The following is a 17,752-nucleotide window of genomic DNA, read 5'->3' on the forward strand; positions in this document are numbered from 1 at the left end:
TACATGTGATTCCTTCTTTACACGCCGAGCTGTTTTCATTGACAGTGCAGTGAGGTGGGTGAACACACACACACAGTTAGGAGTTATTGCCAATGGAGAAGAAAAAGGACTTGGCCTTGTTTACAACAGTATGATTATTTACATGCACATCTACAGGAGATTCAACTGATCTTCTATTTGGTTTAAAATGTTATTTAATAATTATTTGTTTTACAGATAGATAGACAGACAGATAGATAGATAGACAGATAGATAGACAGACAGATAGATAGATAGATAGATAGATAGATAGATAGATAGATAGATAGATAGATAGATAGATAGATAGATAGATAGAGTTATCATGTAGTTGAACCCAGGATCAGCTAGACAAATAATTATTCTGGTTTATTTCAGTAGTGGTTAGTGTTGTTTTTGTAATAATATTACCAATGGCCATCATTGCCACTGGTAATAATGAGACTGTACACAACATCCACCACTCCAGCTAATTGCTGAGATCTGAAAACACAGCTGCTTGTTTAAAAATAAGATCTAATGAGACAATGAACATGAGTCAGATGATCATACATGTTTAAAACATTCAGGCTTGTTTACAACCTGGTTGTTTGTCTGACAGCAACAGTGCCCTGTTCCCATATCTCAGCTAGAGTACGATGAGTACGATGCTATCATACCTGCTACAGAAGATCCCCAAAACTATGAAAATAAATTGTAATAAGGCAGAATTATCCTTCAACTGTGGTCCACCGTGCCACCTAATGCTACGTCTACAATCCCCCATGCTAACACCTGTGTATATGCATGTCTCTGTATTCCAGTATAACCCACCCTGGTGCTCTGGATCTGAAGGCTTCCGTGGTCGAGCAGGGAAAACCGCGGGTCCTTTCCGAGCAGACTGGCCCCGTTCTTTCTCCAGGAGACCGTGGGCTCTGGCTCCCCAGATGCCTGACACCTGAGAAGGGTCACACCTCCCAGCGCCTGTGTTTGGTTGGATGGGCCCTGCCGGATGATGGGTGGTGGGCGGTCCTTCAGGGCTGAGGATAATAATCAAGGAACAGGTGTTTATTATTTGAATACATTCTTAGCAGTGTAATTTTGATGTCATGGTCTTGGCGTGAAAAAAGAAAAACGTAAGAAAGAAAAAAAAAAAACATGACCTTATCACAAGGTGTTAATTTGTGATTGCAGTAATTGCATTAGTGATTGCAGGCCCAATATGTTAGCGCTCAATCTGATGGATTTGTTGTGAGAGGAAGTGACTCTTTAGTGAGCCTTTTCCACAGTAGGGCAGTGTGCTCATGGCACTGCATCACACCTTTGAGCTTTAATTACTAGGTGAGGATTAACGATGCTTCACCCATGGTGCTAATTACCATACCTACTTTATAACACCCCTCAACACATTCTTGCCTGTCCTCTCTCTTACTCCTCTGACTCATGGCTGCACCTCCTCCCTCTTGGCATCTCTCACCCCCCCCCACCCCGGCCCTAACCCCCCCACACACTAAACTAAACTCTGAATTAGCATGCCAAGCAGAACAACAATACATCTCTTTTAAAGCTTTTTAAAGCATGTTATATCGCCCAGAAAACAGCTTCTGCACTGTGCAATAGTAATTTCTCGAGTGCTGAATCTCTCTAGGCCTTGTAACTACCCCCCGCTTTCAATTTCCTCACTGCTGCTCTCCACTGTTATCAGGTCTGTCTCCATTCGCACAAGTGTTTACAGCAGGTTCCTCCTGCCTTATCTTCCATCACACCTCCTTCAGCACAATGAGGAACACAGCAGCTCCAGCAGAATGGGAGTGAAATCAGGTACAACTAGCTGAAGCACAGAGTACAGTGAGGAGAACCAAATGTGATACTCCATTTTATAGACAGAAAACTGTTTGCTTTTGTGTAACAATATAAACATCATCTGCTGCACATTGTGTTGTTGAGAAGCATCTACTGGAATATGACTGATATGTGACTGTTATGAAAATGACATAAATGCTTTTTATTTCAGTTGAACATGAGATTAGTCTCCATACTGATTATAGACAGTCTAACGTCGCAACATTACATCTACTGTACAGCAAGCTATCAGAATCCCAACAGACGAGAGAGCAAACACCAACATTATATTGCTGTTCCTGATTTAGCAGTTCAGTAAGAAATGCAATCATGCTCTCCAGCTTTAGAGACAAAGGTAATAATAAAATGTTGCTTTGGAGGTTGTTCGTCACTTGTCCTGACCAATGGCCACTCAGGCTGCAAAACAAACTGAACTGGTTTACTGTAGATTTGCAGGAAAAGGGATCCAGTTACTAGCTACATGCGTGCCACTGAGTGAATGTTTATAATTAAAATATTAATTAGACGAGTCAACATAGTCAGAGCATCATTTTCTACAAATACCACCATACCACGGCTCAAAACTAGAGTTGAGAGGTAACTGTCAAGGTTCTGGTTGGTACTCTTTGATCAAGCATCACAGCAGTAGCCACCATTAGCCTCCAGGTATCCTCAGTGTCTGCAGGAATAGGTCAGACAGGTTCAAGCTCACCCAAAATCTATCTGGTATCAAAAACTCACCCCCTGTGGGCTTGAAATATGGCTTTGAAATATGTGCAGCTCGGAGAGCTGTGGTCATCTTGGATTCACTGCAGTTGCAATGGATTCTAACAGTGACCCACTTTCACATCCACAGAAAATTGTCAGACCACTTCTGCGGTATTTCAGCTGTCTATCCCTCTGCTCAGAACACTCCAAACATCTTTCAGCCACAAATGGCTGAATACGACTTTGTTTCAACCCTCACACACAGTCTGCCTCAGCTTGCATGCTTGAGTATGTGTGCGCATCATGGAGTGCAAGACTCCTGTTGTTACACTGGTTAGGAGAACTGTACATACTAATTCTGCACCAGAATGACTACAGCTTCAACTTTAAAGGTCTTCTCCAGACATGTTTCAAACAATATAAAAATATGTATGCTGCTGTGATTAATTTTTTTTTCAAACAAATAGAAACCTAAGTCTGGAAGCACATCAGCACTTTGCTTCCTCGAGAAATCTGGATCAGGCCTTGTGTCCCGCCCACCACCTGCTGGCTTCAGGTGGACAGGTGAAAGAGCAGAGAGTATCAAGATGGTGAGAGGAGGAAACATCAGAGAGACTCAGCCACATGTTTGAGCCTCAGTCAGACCCAAACTCAGAGGAGGAGTCTGAGACCAGAACCAGAGACTAGCAGACGGATCAGGACCGTTAGCACAGTTAGCATCTTTTATTTGTTGTTTGTTAGCTTGTAACTGGCAATGGCTGACACAGTGTTAGCAGTTGTGCTAATGCTAACTCTCACTATCTCTGTACTGACAAGGTTTCAGGTGTATTTAGCCCCGCCCCCCGTCCCCACAGGGTGACGGGATTGGTTCCTCAGGTCTGTGACGTATGAAACCCTGAATCTGTGTTTATGAGACTGTCTTTGGTTCATTGCAGTTCAAGGTGGAAACACTCAGTCATGGTGTTGATGGTTATTTCACTATCACATGTCTGTATTATATAAAAACCTCATATGGACGTTAACAAGGTTAAACACTAGATTTTCATTGGAAGGAGTCTTTAAGTTGCAGCAAGGACCACATCTAGGATCCTCTTTGACACCCCAATGGAAAGTGATCTTCCATTATTAAGTAAAGCCATAAGCATCCAAAACTCCAGTAGGCAACTCTCTATCCATCTTTGTTTACAGCCATCAATCAAAGGCAGTCCTCCCATCCCTTGTGCTCTGCACCAAACATTTGGATATTGATCCATCTCCTCTGAGTGACAGAACAGGAGTCATTTCCTCCCCAAAAAAAACTTCAACAGATGTTAATTTAATAATGTGTGGGAGAAAAAGCCAAGAAATAAATGGAGAGAAGGGCATAAACAGCTCCCAGCTGGCAGCGGCTCAGCACTTAATGCTGACATTAAAGCTTTGTCAAAAAAAAGTGCAAAGTGTCTCTCCATCAAGGAGACAGCTTTATTTTACACAGTTTCAGTCTTTTCAGACCATTCACATTTACCACAGTGAGGTGATAATGAAAAGGCTGACTGTGGGTGACGGGCTTTTAGAACATACAGATGCATGTTCAGCTTTAAATGTGTGGGCAGACAAATAACCTGTGGTATACTGGTATTCAATGTTTTATTAGGTCTGGATAATGCTACAAGCTTATGTGTGTGTTTTTTGTATGATTTATAACCCAGTAAAAAAAAAATGCACCAACATCAAATGCAGAAAACCATTGACAAGGCTTTTAAAATGTAATGCATGTTTTTGCTGACCCAGTTTGAACATTGCCAAAACAATGTGACTTCAGGAAGCTAAGTAAAATATGTTTGGTGGTTCAAACATATCTGAAAGTCATGAGAAGAACGTGAAGAAGTCCCATCACTTTTCAGCACCATCTCCTCTACAGATCAACTCAGTTACAAACTGCTAAGTTTATACTTCATATCAGAAAAGCAGTGGTGTTTCTGTCATCTTTAGCTTTTTAGAGAAAACCCTCCTGGTGAGATTACCTGTGTATTGAGCCGTGCAATCGTGCAATATTGTTTTAAGTATTCACCAATACTGTGCATGTACCTCCCTGATGCATAATGTATCTAACAGGATGTAACAATGGGATGTAAGTATAAAATGTTCAAACATAACTTTTATGTAACATTAACTAATGTTGGTGATACTAAATCACATCATCATAGTTTTCATATATCAATACACTGTATTATAGATTATATACATTTGTTATGTGTGTTTTCGGACTTACCGTCTGATACCTCCAGCTGCGCCTTGGCCATGATGCTGCCCGCTACAGTGAGGGCCTGGCAGATGTAATACCCTGCATCAGAGCGTTGCACAGATGAGATGGTCAGCTCTCCGTTCACGGACACAAACACGCGGCTGTCTCCCTGTGTCGGCTGGTTGGGAAACAGAAGATCCTGCAGGGAGTGCAAGTAACGTTAAGTGTTATGGGATTGAATTAGCATTAAATGTAGAGCCTGGAACCTTCTGCTGTGTGTTTTGTTCATGGCCGCCCTCTCCAGTGTGTTTCTCTGTTGTCGAGAATGAGAATGAGTTTATTTGATTTTAACGTTACATCTTTGACCAACATAACTGACTTTTAAAAAAGAAATCACCACTGTGCCTTCAATACATTTACATACTCTGACAATTATGTACAATTCAGTTAGAAAAGTGGGTCAATGTCTCTTTCCTACTAAGCCTGAATGGCAGTTTACCCCCAGAGTGATAATCTGTGCTGTGATAACCTGCAGTCATGGTCATGAAATTGAGGCATCAGCGTTCTCGTTTCTGCACCCCAAGCAGACAAGCTGATGGGCAGCAAAGGACATTAGCCTGCTTTCATTATGTCTAATGACTCTAATGCAGCACATGACATTGTTTCTTGCTAAGTGATTTGGCTGGTCAGACTGGCGTCGATTGATGATAAATGACCACTTCATCTATATGTGGGACAGAACTATATTCTGCTGTCCCCTGGTTTGATCCTTTTAGTCAGATGCTTTTTTTATATTTTACATATTTTACTTTTGACGTGGTTCCAGAATTTATGTGTATAGAGAGAAATAATCAATTCCCCAGCATGCACATATCCTTATAGACACACATGCACGAGTACATTTGTTTAAATCAGTATCCTCACCTGGCTGCCCTCTCGTTGCCAGAACACAGTGGGCTGAGGTTTGCCCCTGGTCTCGCAGGGAAAGGTAGCTGTTCGTCCTTGAGCCACAATCTGGTCACGGGGTCGCACCACAAACTGGGGTGCCTCTGAGGTTAAAGGTAAAATAAACAATAACACAATAGCAACACATTGGCACAGAGAAGTGTGTATTATAAAGGGCTGCTTAAAAAAAAACAGTTTGGACTGAAGGTCCAGCTGCAAGCTAAAAGGTTCATGCATTAGGTTTTGTCTCATTTGTTTGAGAGCTATTTCTTGACTATGCCGGTCACACAAGCCATTCATTCAGCTGCCACAACATCAGAATGAATGATACTAGCTAATTAGCAGGGTGCCTTGATGTCCTCGATTCAAGGTTTTCCACTAAGGCGTATCATCCATATCTGGACCCCCATTTGAAAAAAAAAAAAAGTGAAGTGGTAAATCCCCTGCTGCTACAAAACACTGCCAGCGGAAGTCAGGGGCTGATCGTAACAATGTAGATATGCATGTTCAATAATAGTCTGATGAATGTGTTTGTGGAATGCCACAACAGTACATGCATACTGTACGTGTTTGATCAAAAACAGAAAGAGAGCAACGCATGCACAATGGGATCAGCTCTTACTTACCAACGGGGCGAGCTGGTGACACAACAATGGTGTGGGTGAGATTAACACACGACAGAGAGAAGAGGAGCAGAGGAGTAGAGTACGGGGACAGAAAAAGAAAAGAATGAAAATCAGAAATGAATGAGATGGAGTTGGGTTTCCATCCATGAAGATCAAGGAGGAGGGGGGTAATGCTCTGGTCACCAAAGGAGGTGAGTTCATGGGCCTCAAGGAAATGGCACCTTGGCAACATTAAAGGTGGTGATGGTGGTGGTGGGGGGGGGCGATGCCAAAACCCACGGAACAGATTTATCAGTAGTAAGACTTCATGTATGTATAAAAATAACACATTCACACAGATGTGTTTGTATATCATCGTCTGACTGATTGTCATATATTACTTGTCTTGTCTCAACCTATCACCAACAGATAACATAACAACACTAACATTTAAACTGACTCTGCATCAGTGATCTATGTTATCTGTGTTAACTATATACAGTTCCTAACATTATTCACCTGAACACAATCACAACTCTGGCTTAACATAATGGATATAAGTCAGACCGTGCCTCGACTCCAACACAAATCTTAAAATACACCATGGAGCTTTTTTTTTCAAGGTGTAAGACAACTCATGCATGAATAATAGGGACAAGAATAAAAATTTCATTATAATAAAGAAGGAATGAACAGTTAATGTCATGAGATCTATGATGTACGGTATGTATGACGACGTATGAAATATTCATTCAGGTGTTAAGAATGTGCCGCTGGTTGGTTGCAACTCAAACGTTACTTTAGTTGTATGAACAGTGTAATGACAACATAAAGAGCAGAAAGCAGGGAGGAACACTTTTTTAATTTTTACAATATCAATCTTTACTATGAAATAGCTTCCTCCCATTGATATGGTGTAAATATGGAGTGAGTGGCCTGGAGGGAGAATACGACCCCCAGGAGAGGTCATAACAGTTCACTTAAAGCTGGTTAGATTGTTCATATCTGGGGCCTAGCTGGAGATCTGGGGCAATCAACTACATCAGCCCGTTATATATGAAATAAAAGCTGAGGCCAGGCCCAGCCTCTCAGCAGGGGGGCAATAACACTCGTAAAGTGGGCAATAAAGGACTGATTGTCCTGCGGCCTGCTTTGGGAGATACGAAAAAATACCAGGGATGGGTTATGAGCTTTACCACAAAGTGAGTCCACGAGCAGTTACCCACCTCTGATGGTCAGGTAGGCAGAGGCCTCCACTTTACCCACACGGTTCTCTGCCAGACAGGTGAAGGTTCCCTGATCACTGACTGACGCTTTTTTAATCTTCAGCAGGAAATCCTCTTTTTCATATCCGATGTCATACCTGGCAACACGGAGGAAGAGTGACATCGAGTCAAGTGACATCTCAGATTGATTTCATAAAACTGGAAGATCAGAAACAATTTCATGTGGATTAAAATTCACATTTGATTTTTTTTTTCTTTTCTTTTTTTTTAAATCAAGGAAATGCAATCAACAAACACTGAAATTGAATCAAGGTTGTGTAAACTTTTTTTCTGTGCTTTTATAAAGGTTGTGTCATTTTTGATAGAACGAAGACAGACTTTCTAAGGCAATTAAGACTCTCAGCTGCACAGACTGTGCTACGGAGGCAGAAAAAGGGGAGCAATTATGCCGAGATGAAGGCATGGCAAAATGAAAGGTGCTTTCAGCTGGAACCCTGACTGTTCCACTATTTCAATATTTATAAAGACGAGCCACCCACTGTGGTGTGGGCTTTGCACTATTCTATGCTATATGTGCGTGTATGAGTGTGTGTGTGCGTGTGTGTGTGTGTGTGTGTGTGTAGGAGAGAGCAAGCAAAAAGAAGGGGAGACGGAGACAGAGGGAGAGATAGACAAACACTCGGAGAGTAAGGGAGTGGCACAGTCTGACAAACTGAATTTGATGAATGAGCCAAGCAGTAAGAAATGACTTATTCATAGAGATGTTCCATGCATCAGTGTGTATCCACCAGTGCAGCATACTGTAATGCAGCAGTGGTGCAGTTAGAGTGAGAGGAACATCTCAGCTACCAGAGTTTAGATAAGTGCCTCAGAGGGGCTACAGACAGAATGAGTATAGGAGGAGCAAGGAGTCGGGCTCTCCCTCTCTGGGGTCCCCTTTGGTATGAGAGATCCTGTGAAATTGTCTAGCCAGCCATACTGATTCAGAGATGGGAGACAAGTCAGGCAGAGAAATGGCACAAGGGGTGAGAAAAAGTCACATCTGAAATAGATGTTCCAAAGGGTGTGGGCAGAATATCGACGGGGGTTGTGGGGTCTGTCCAGAGTCTGGTGAGGACTCCATTCACAGCACATCTCTGACCCAGATACAGACTTCCCAGGAGGCTGACGGGTTTCGAAAAGAATGAAAGAAGTGGAAGGAGGGAAGTGAGGCGAGGCAGGTCTGAAAGTAGGACATGTTTCTGGAGTCAAGGGCTACTGAGGTAGAGGGCACGACACAAGCAGGTAGACAGACAGACAGACAGACAGACAGACAGACAGACAGACACACAGACAGACAGACATACAGTCACTATAATCTGCATCATAAACATTGACACATCTCAGAAGGTGTCATACTGCCTCCTTATAGCACTAATGGCTTGTCACAGGTGTTTGTTAAACTTGTAGCACACGTAAGATGAAAGATGACATTTCTCAGAAGAAACAGCTGAAGTCTAATGTGAGAGAGATGACTCACCAGCATCACACGTTCTCTATTTGCTTTAGTTTCATCTGTGTAGTCGACACGCTTGATGTATTTGGATTACCTGCTAGCAGTTTTAATATCATAACAAAATCATTTCCAATAATGTCTATATATAAATAGTCAGTACAAATTTCCATCAGTCCAGAGCTAAAAATAAACTCATAAAACAGATGATATAACTGCCCTGATATTGTACCCAGTGCTGCACCGATAAATCAAGTTATGCATCTCGACCATCTCTCACAAAGAGTCTGGCTCTGCACAGGTTTACGGGGGTTATGAAACATATCATAGAATTGACAGACATCAGTCCATAGACATAGGTCATTTCTCATGATGTGTGTGGAACAGAAAGAGCGCTTGTTTTGTATTAATGTCAAATTACCGTCGTATATTACGTCTCTCTTGGTCAGATCAGTTGGTACGCACCAAACTCAGTCACATGATTGGCTAACACTCCACGTACCGAAGGTTTGCATTCAACACCCGAGACACAAGGAATAAGCTACAGAACACTAAAGATATACGTTTTATATTTATTTATAAGTTATCCACATTTTAGAAACAAAACCTTCCCAAAACACAACTGATAAGACTGTTGGCTGTGTTCTATGATCTTGGCGTCTCGTATGTTCAAAATGTTCCTAGTGCGTTATTTCAATTGTACTGTAAATGGTTTTGGACTATCTCCTCATGAATTGATTTTATTCTGTTTTTTATGTACACTCAGGTCTCAGGTGTCTCACTGAAGATTAACAGAGTGAGATGAAACATTAAAAAGAAGAGCTGTTTAACCCTAAGAGAGAAATGAAAAGGTTTAAATGGATGGTCAGATTAGATAATGAGACATACTGTATTTAAAAGTATAACATGCTGAGAAGTGACTAGACTGTAACAACCCACATGACAGGATGATAACGACGGTTAGAAAGCAATTATCATATGCCTATTACATGGGTACACACAGCACCACAAACTGGCTTCAGAAATGATCACAGAACTGAATCATCGCCTTTCCCACTAACTGGACATCATGCATCACAGTTACTAATCCCTGCAGGGCTAATGTATTGGAGTGCTTTATATTAAACATGTGCTCCTGCTATGTGTCCATCTCTGGATCCTTCAGTGCCTCAGTGCCTGCCGAGCTCTCCTTCACCATTTATCCAGCATCACTTTTACTGTATTAATATTCACACATGGACACAAACACACACACACACACACACACACACACACACGGACGTATGCGCTGCTCACATTCCCACATATTCCTCACCTGCCGCGGGGAATCTCCACGTCCTCTTTCTTCCAGCGCAGTGTAGGCGGGGGGTCACCGTGGACCTGACACCTGAACTCCACGCTCTCATCAACTAAGACCACCTGGTTCACAGGCCGCTGCGCGAACACTGGTCGTTCTGGATGTGGGCAGTATACATAACACGGGTGCTAAATATATACTTTCGACAGAGTGGTAAATGCTGTATGTGTTAGTGAGCGGTAAATAAGAAAAAAAAAAAGTCATGCCCTATTAGTTGTTGACACAGGCACATCTTCTTACCAAACACTGAGAGCTGAGCTTTTTCACTCTCTCTCTCCCCGACCATGTTGGCCGCCACACACACATAAATCCCTGCATCGCTCTTCTTGGTATTGGAGATGGTCAGCTTCCCCCCACGTACCTGACCACACATGCATGTAATTAGAATCACCCAGTTCAATATGAAGGCCTTTACATTGTAAAAGTGAATCACTAAGTATGTGATTGAGAGTGAGGGTTGTGTTGAAGGCGGAGGAGTGGCCCCTGGGAGAGTAACCCACCGTGACCCTGTCATCTTTCAGGTCGAGACGAGCCTTATCTTTCCTCCAGAAGGTGGTGGGTTCAGGATGGCCGCGTGGAGGCTGACACTCCAGACTTGCAGCCTCCCCGACCGCCACCACTGCGTCCTGTGGGTTCTGTCTGAAGTCATCGCGTAACACTAAGAGACAAAAAAAAAAAAAGGGCGTTACTCCGACTGTAACAATGACTCATTCAGTTGATTAGTTTGAATTTGCTGCTCAATTATGTGACCCAGAAAGTTGCACCCCATCTGAGCTGTCATGGACTAACTGACCCCGACCATCTCTGTCTAATATGAGTCTAAAAGATCATTCTTGAAGTAGACTGCCTCGCAGGACCCTCAGCAATCTATCTGTCTTTAATAATACAGTTTTCCCCCTGAGGGTCGGGTACAGGCTCTCCTTTGATCTCTGCAGATAAACCTGAGAGTGTGTAAAGCCAGGTAGGATTAACAGGACAAGATGCAGGGGAAAGACACCTAGAAACATAAAGCAAAGTAAAACTGTAGAAGCAACACAAATAAGGAGGTTGAGAACAATAAGTGAAAGATCCTGCATTAAAAATTCAAGCAACACTAGATCTGTAAAGCCCTACTACAGGCTTCCTTCAGGCTACATCAGACAATGTGAAAGTGTTGGATAAAACAGATAACCTACTGAAGCTATACATCACTCCAGAACACACAGTGGTATCTGACACACACGGATCATCCTCTGGGGAGTATGAATGAGCTCGTGCAGTACGGTTAGAAGTATGAGTAGTAAAGTTTGTGCGACAGGGAAATTCAAAGGGTCCTCTGAGAAACTTTAACAGCCAAAGACAATTCTGCAACAGGATATTATAAATGCAATACAATATGTGAGAGAGAATAGACGCTGTATGAGTATCTGGATGAGATTGATGGTCGGAATATAAATGTTTGATGGTAATAAAAATGGATGTTATGGTTATGAATAATACTGGTTATTTCTATGTGGGGCGGTGAAGAAAAGCTGGTTATGATGGCTGAAAACATTTCAGTGCAAAGCTAAGATGTGGACCAAAGACTACTTCAGCCCGAGCCGTCATTGTCTTTCTTCAAACTCATAAAATGCCGTGGTCGACTCCGCAGCATCAAATGCTGCACTGTGGCCTCTGACTTCTACAAACAGAGGGGGTGATACAGGTCCATGCGTTGTGAAGTTTTCAGAGCTATTATTCTGACTAATAAAACATGACAGTTTCACTGAGACTGAAACCCTGGATGAAAAATGGCAGCTCGATGATGGGCCTGAATTCTGTTGCAGTTACAGACCTTGGTTTCTGGACACGAGGTTGCACATGTATCTTCACATCTTCAGAAAGGAGCGGTGACCGGTGATATTGACTGACTCAAACAATCCTTTATGAAGCTTTATTAAACAAGGGAAGATGTGCAAGGTCTCATTTAGCGTCATGGGGACAATGGTTTCAAAATGTCTTTATTAACAGCAGCAACATTCACTCTTAAACGTTATAGTGTCACTTTTGAAAAACATACCCTGAAGGAGGGGCAACAACTATATAATACTAAAGAAATAGCACCAGTTAATGACAGCAGCTTGAAATATGATGGGTGAAATATGCAACAATAACTTATTTTCCTATATATATTGTAAGTTCCTTAGAATTTCATTTATGAGCGGGTTGTGTCTGTACTCTTCCGCTGTTGGACACTTTATTTTTCCTTGGCAGGGGAGTCTGTGCTTGAGTTTGTGTTCAAAGGAGAGAGAACATCAAGAATTTTCAAGCAATCCATGTAAAAGCCATACTCATGCATTTTGAGCAGACGTATGAGCTAGCTGCCGCTAAGTTAAAAGGTTACATCTTCAAAACCTCCTAATTCTGTCAAAACTGTTATCCCAAATATCAATTCAAAAGCTCCTCTGCTTAAAGCAGCTACAGGAATGATTGTACTCTAAGCCATCACTGGAATTATGGTTAAAAATAGAGATTGTGATTTGGATGCAATGAGTTGTGTCCTCTTTGCATTAATAGCTTATGACATGCTGTTTTTGTGAAAAGCCTTACTCTAGGCCAGTTTTAAATAATAAAGTGTAATGTGTGACAACAGCCATGACTGTGAAAATAAAAGAAAGACTCAAAATTAAAAGTCTTTTTTTCTACTTGTGAATAAAAATGAGCTGCTAAGTGTCACTTCTGATCTCATGTGTTATGAATGACTAATTAATGAAAAACTGGAGCTAATTGTAATAGTTATATAATTATAATTCACTCTTTCTGTATTTAGCATTAGTTAAGATAATATCGAGGTCATTCTTGTTTTTTTCAGTCATTATGTTAACCAACCAACCAACTGTTAAACCAACTACATGCTGCAACACTGACACTAAATGATAGTTTGTAAAACTCATAGCACAAAAAAATGAAATGCCCTGGCTCTGTGTTCAGTTTGCTTTTCATTCTCATTACAGCCATAAGCTGTTCTGCTGATACACTGTAGCATGAAGTCCCAGAGGACACCTAGTGAAAAAGAAAATCAGGAAGGAGCCAAAGGGCCCTTTGGCCTAGCTGTCAATCACATCTAGTCTGTGCTGGAGTAAATGAGTCTCAGTTGCAGAGACTACTTTGGCACAGACATATGCCTGGCTGGCTGTCACATGGTACTATACGCTTAGTGACCCGTCCCAGTGAAGCCAACACTCCACTCATCCGGTCACACAACTACCTTCCTGTTCCTGTGTTGTCACATTAAAGACGCTCCCGCGGCAACAGCAAAGCTTGTCTCACGAGACGGTGAAACCCAGACACACGCAGGGAAATCAGGAGCAAATTCAAGACAGGAAGTGAAAACCCAATTACAGAAAAGTAAAAGAAGAGAAAAACATTGTGTTTTATTTAATGGTGCTGATGGTTAGAACAAACAGGAGAGTTTATGTACTGTAACTGTGGCAGTAACTGCTGCCTGAAAACATAAAAATAACTATATGTTGTCTGTTACTGGTACAACTGAAAGTCATCAGGATCTCAACCATTTCTATTATTTCTATATCATTTAGAAGCCACAGAATGCCTCTTTGCTGTCGTACGTTTTATTTTCAATTTCAATTTCTGGGAAAATTAAATGTAGGCGCATGTTTTTATGATTTATGTTGTACATAATAAATTGTGTCTTATCGAATGGGAAGTGAATAACTTGTTACTGTATAAAAAATCTCTTGGTAATAGGCAGCTGCAAATTTAAAAGGCTAAGAGGGTGTGGTCTTTGCGCAAATACACGCACACTGTTGGTACGGTGGCTGTGATTTATTCAGTCCTGACTGTATATGACAGCTATCCCACACCCCCAACTCTGCTGAGGTGCCCCCCCCCCCCTCTCCTGTTCTCACTGTGAGGCCTTTGCAGGTTTCTTTAGGTGGTGTTTATGAGGGAATGCGAGACACGGGGTGGGGGTGGTGTTGCTCTAATCTATTGGTCTCAAATGTGGAGTCCCTGTGGAGGCAGCACCCATGTGTAGTCTGCTGTCATGTGGTAATTATTTTAGATGGCGGTGCCGCCACCATTGCCTAATGTCGTCTGATTGAGTACCGCTCAATTATTCAAACAAGCCATTCAGGGGACTCACTCGTTCACCAGTTTCATTTATCAAATCAGAAGGAGAATGATTTGTAAATGGGCTTCATTTCATGAAACAATGGGTGGTAAAAATATGTGACAAGGTGGAAGTATCTGAATACAAATAACTATTCAGGGACTCATTATAAGATTAACAGTTGAAGGGGGGGTTGTGTGGTTGTTGTAAATTTCAATATATTCCATTTTAGCATCCTGATTTTTTGAGACCCTCTTCATCCACAGCAGCAACGTATGACTGAACTTCATTTCACAATTTTGTCACGATATCACATCCTTGAAGGTCCCACCTGAGCTCTCGATGCATGTTGCTCATCTCACAAGCTGAATATCACATCCATTTGGTTTAGAGCAGCTTGTTTATTCCTATACAATAGGCGATGTTTATCAGTCAATGCATTTATTATAGTTAGTGTCTCGTGTATTCATTAAGCTTCTATACATTTACTGCAGTGTCTCTCTTTATGTTGTGTGTCAAAACACAGCAACATAAAGTAACAATGATTTGTGTTCTGTTTGTGTTTTAGTCATGTCGGTTTGTCGAGCAGTTGTCCTGTGGCTTTAACAGTAGCATACCAATGAAATACCAGGATGCTAACGTGCTAAATGTAGCAGCTTAATGTTCGTTCACCTATGGGCATGCTAACACACCAAAGATAGTGGCATTGGTGCTCTGCTCAAACTACAGCTGAGAAAAATGACTTTCACCTGGAGCTGACAAAGTGCAGCTCAGACTAATAAGTCTCACTGTGTAGCGCTGAGCCCGGCATGCTAGTATGACATTCCTCTAAAATGGCTTAAATTGTTTGCTCAGAGCCAAATTCGTCTCCCTATTATTCCTTACTCCAATTATTTGGCTGTCTTGTGACCTCAGGTAGGCCGCAGATTCTGCTGCACTATGTCCCATTGAGTGAGATACCAGTCACCCACAATGTCTGTGCTTCTTACCCGGCCGGCACACAGGTGGCAATGTGTGTGTCTGTCGGTCAGATGGCTGGTCGGTCAGTTGCTGGTCGGTTGCATCTATTAATTTAGCACTAATTGAGTCGGTTCAGGGCATTAATCAATTGAAAAAGACATTCGTTCACTTCATAATAAAACATGATATATAAATAATGTGTGACAGACAGATGGTGATGGGCGACAACATTACAACCCAATTAACTCGTGCAGCATTTTGTTTATTTTGCAGAGATCTGCTTGTTTGCTTGTGTGTGTGTCTGACTGTGCAAGCTGGCTGGTGGTCCAGGGGGGGGAATATCCTGTAAAACCTAACGCCTTAAAACCCCACCCAAAAGTAGGGATAGCACTGCAGGAGCAAAAAGAAACAGAATTGTTTATGAGTATAGCGGAGAGATGAAGACACTAACGCTCGCCAGTTGTTGGGTGTAACAGATGGCTGGATCTGCATTCGGGAATCACAGATGCAATGATGAAGTGATGTGCTGCGTGTAGACGAAGCAGCCAAACATCAGCTTTAAACAGGAATCAGGTGGTCTGCTTTCATAGGAATCATTTCATAGCAACTCTCATTTTATGCATACATTGTCTACATAGTCTAATGTCAGAAACTGTGATGTTGGGATAACCGTGATAGCATCGTGAAGGTTTAGTGATCCAGTGTCAAAAAATGCTTTTCAACAGCTACAGTAAGTGATTTCTTCTGACAGTGGTCGGCTAAATTGTGGTTTGGAGTTTGCTGAAGATTCTTTTTGAACACGCTCGCCTGTAGGGGTGTGTCACTTTCTCAACGGCAGTCAGAGATGTCCCATATCTGTCACATGCATAAAATGCACACTGACGCATAAGCACAAACACAGACGCACACACATGCATAAATAAACAAAACAAACAAAAAAGAAAACAGCTGTCCTCTTCTTATATCACAAACTTTGTTGATGACCACAACATTATCATCCCTGTCCAACACACAGAAACAGAAGCCGAGACAGAAATGCCGACACAATCAGGGGGAGGAGGAATCTAGAGTGGAGAGGGCTATTTGCATTGGGGATTTTTTTTAATAAATAAACAACTTAACATGTCTCTGCCCTAAAAAAGTCATCAGCAATCAGTCAGGACTGCAATCTGCAGGGAGATGAGGAGCGTTTACACAATGTCCCCTGAGGCCACAAGCCCAGCGCAGACGTATATTACCTATTATAATTCTGCCTTTCCAACAGCAGGACACAAGACGAGTTCATTTAAGGAACACTTCAACAGAGAGAGCACGGTACCCGGCACCAAAATCATTTCAAGTGTCGGAATTTATTTAAGGTATCGTCTCCAGTCAATATGTTTATGGAGAACAGTCACAAAATGAAAATAAATCAGTATTGGTTTGGAATGAGGAGTAAACTGAATCGTTTCAGTGATCTAAGTCTCACTATAACTCACTGTGTTACTGACCACTGTTTCCGTGTGTGGCTTAATTTTCATTTTTGAAACTCGACACAAAATCTAATGTGAAAGGCAACGTGAGATCGGAAGGTCCGTGGTAACCGAAGTCAGCAGTCTCCAAATTTGTAAAAAGCGAGCAGCTAGAAAACCTAGCACCGCTTCGCTTTGCTTTTTTGGCATCATTAGTGTCGAGTCCAATTAGCGTCAATATGAAGGTTGGAAATAGATGCACGGTGAAATGTGAGCACGCCTGTGGCAACAAAAAATTTTGCGGAGTTTTAGATGCAATTTAATTCCTATAAACTGGGGAGGGACAAGTATAGCTACATCAACAGACATCATTTAGGGATGAATCTTTCCTGCTGTTTTTATCCTAATATGTGCATGTACTACATTTATTTTTCCTTTTTGTGCAAATCTATGACACGCAGACCCGCAAGGCCCATTTCACCCACATCTGCACCCATAACCTCTCTTTCCACCGCATATTTGAATGTGAGTTTACACTTTGGGGTAGACGAATATTTGTTATGCATTCTTTGGCCTTTTGAGTCAAGAGACAGTCAGCCACCATGAAGGGTTAACAATAAAAACGCCCTACCATTGTCACATTTAATTAACCTCCATTCCCTTGTCATGTAATGTAAATTGAAGTTGTGGATGGTATAGGAGGAGGGTTTCTCCCCTCCCCCTCTTCCCCACATCTCCACTCCCTCATCTCTCACTTGCCATGCCTCTAGTTACTGTAACAGCATTCCCTCGGACCATTTCCACATCTATAATTAATTACTCCTGTCTCCACGCATTTCTTCACCAGAACACATT

At 41.9% G+C, this 17,752-nt stretch overlaps 1 protein-coding gene across 1 annotated transcript in view; it reads right to left on the reverse strand.

The window, feature by feature from the left end:
* The window catches only part of LOC111663946 (roundabout homolog 2-like), a 78,346-nt gene that overhangs the window by 26,417 nt on the left and 34,177 nt on the right, over positions 1–17,752 (reverse strand). The window contains exons 3-9 of the mRNA XM_023418358.2: positions 10,897–11,054; positions 10,637–10,757; positions 10,355–10,493; positions 7,548–7,684; positions 5,696–5,820; positions 4,799–4,970; positions 832–1,037 (exon numbers count right to left, since the gene is read on the reverse strand). Coding sequence (XP_023274126.1) covers positions 832–1,037; positions 4,799–4,970; positions 5,696–5,820; positions 7,548–7,684; positions 10,355–10,493; positions 10,637–10,757; positions 10,897–11,054 — 1,058 coding nt within the window. The remainder of the gene's footprint in view (positions 1–831; positions 1,038–4,798; positions 4,971–5,695; positions 5,821–7,547; positions 7,685–10,354; positions 10,494–10,636; positions 10,758–10,896; positions 11,055–17,752) is intronic.

This window comes from Seriola lalandi, unplaced genomic scaffold (assembly GCF_002814215.2).
Source record: "Seriola lalandi dorsalis isolate HSWRI2012SDOR001 ecotype SW California unplaced genomic scaffold, Sedor1 jcf7180002054581, whole genome shotgun sequence".
Classification (NCBI taxonomy): Eukaryota; Metazoa; Chordata; class Actinopteri; order Carangiformes; family Carangidae; genus Seriola; species Seriola lalandi.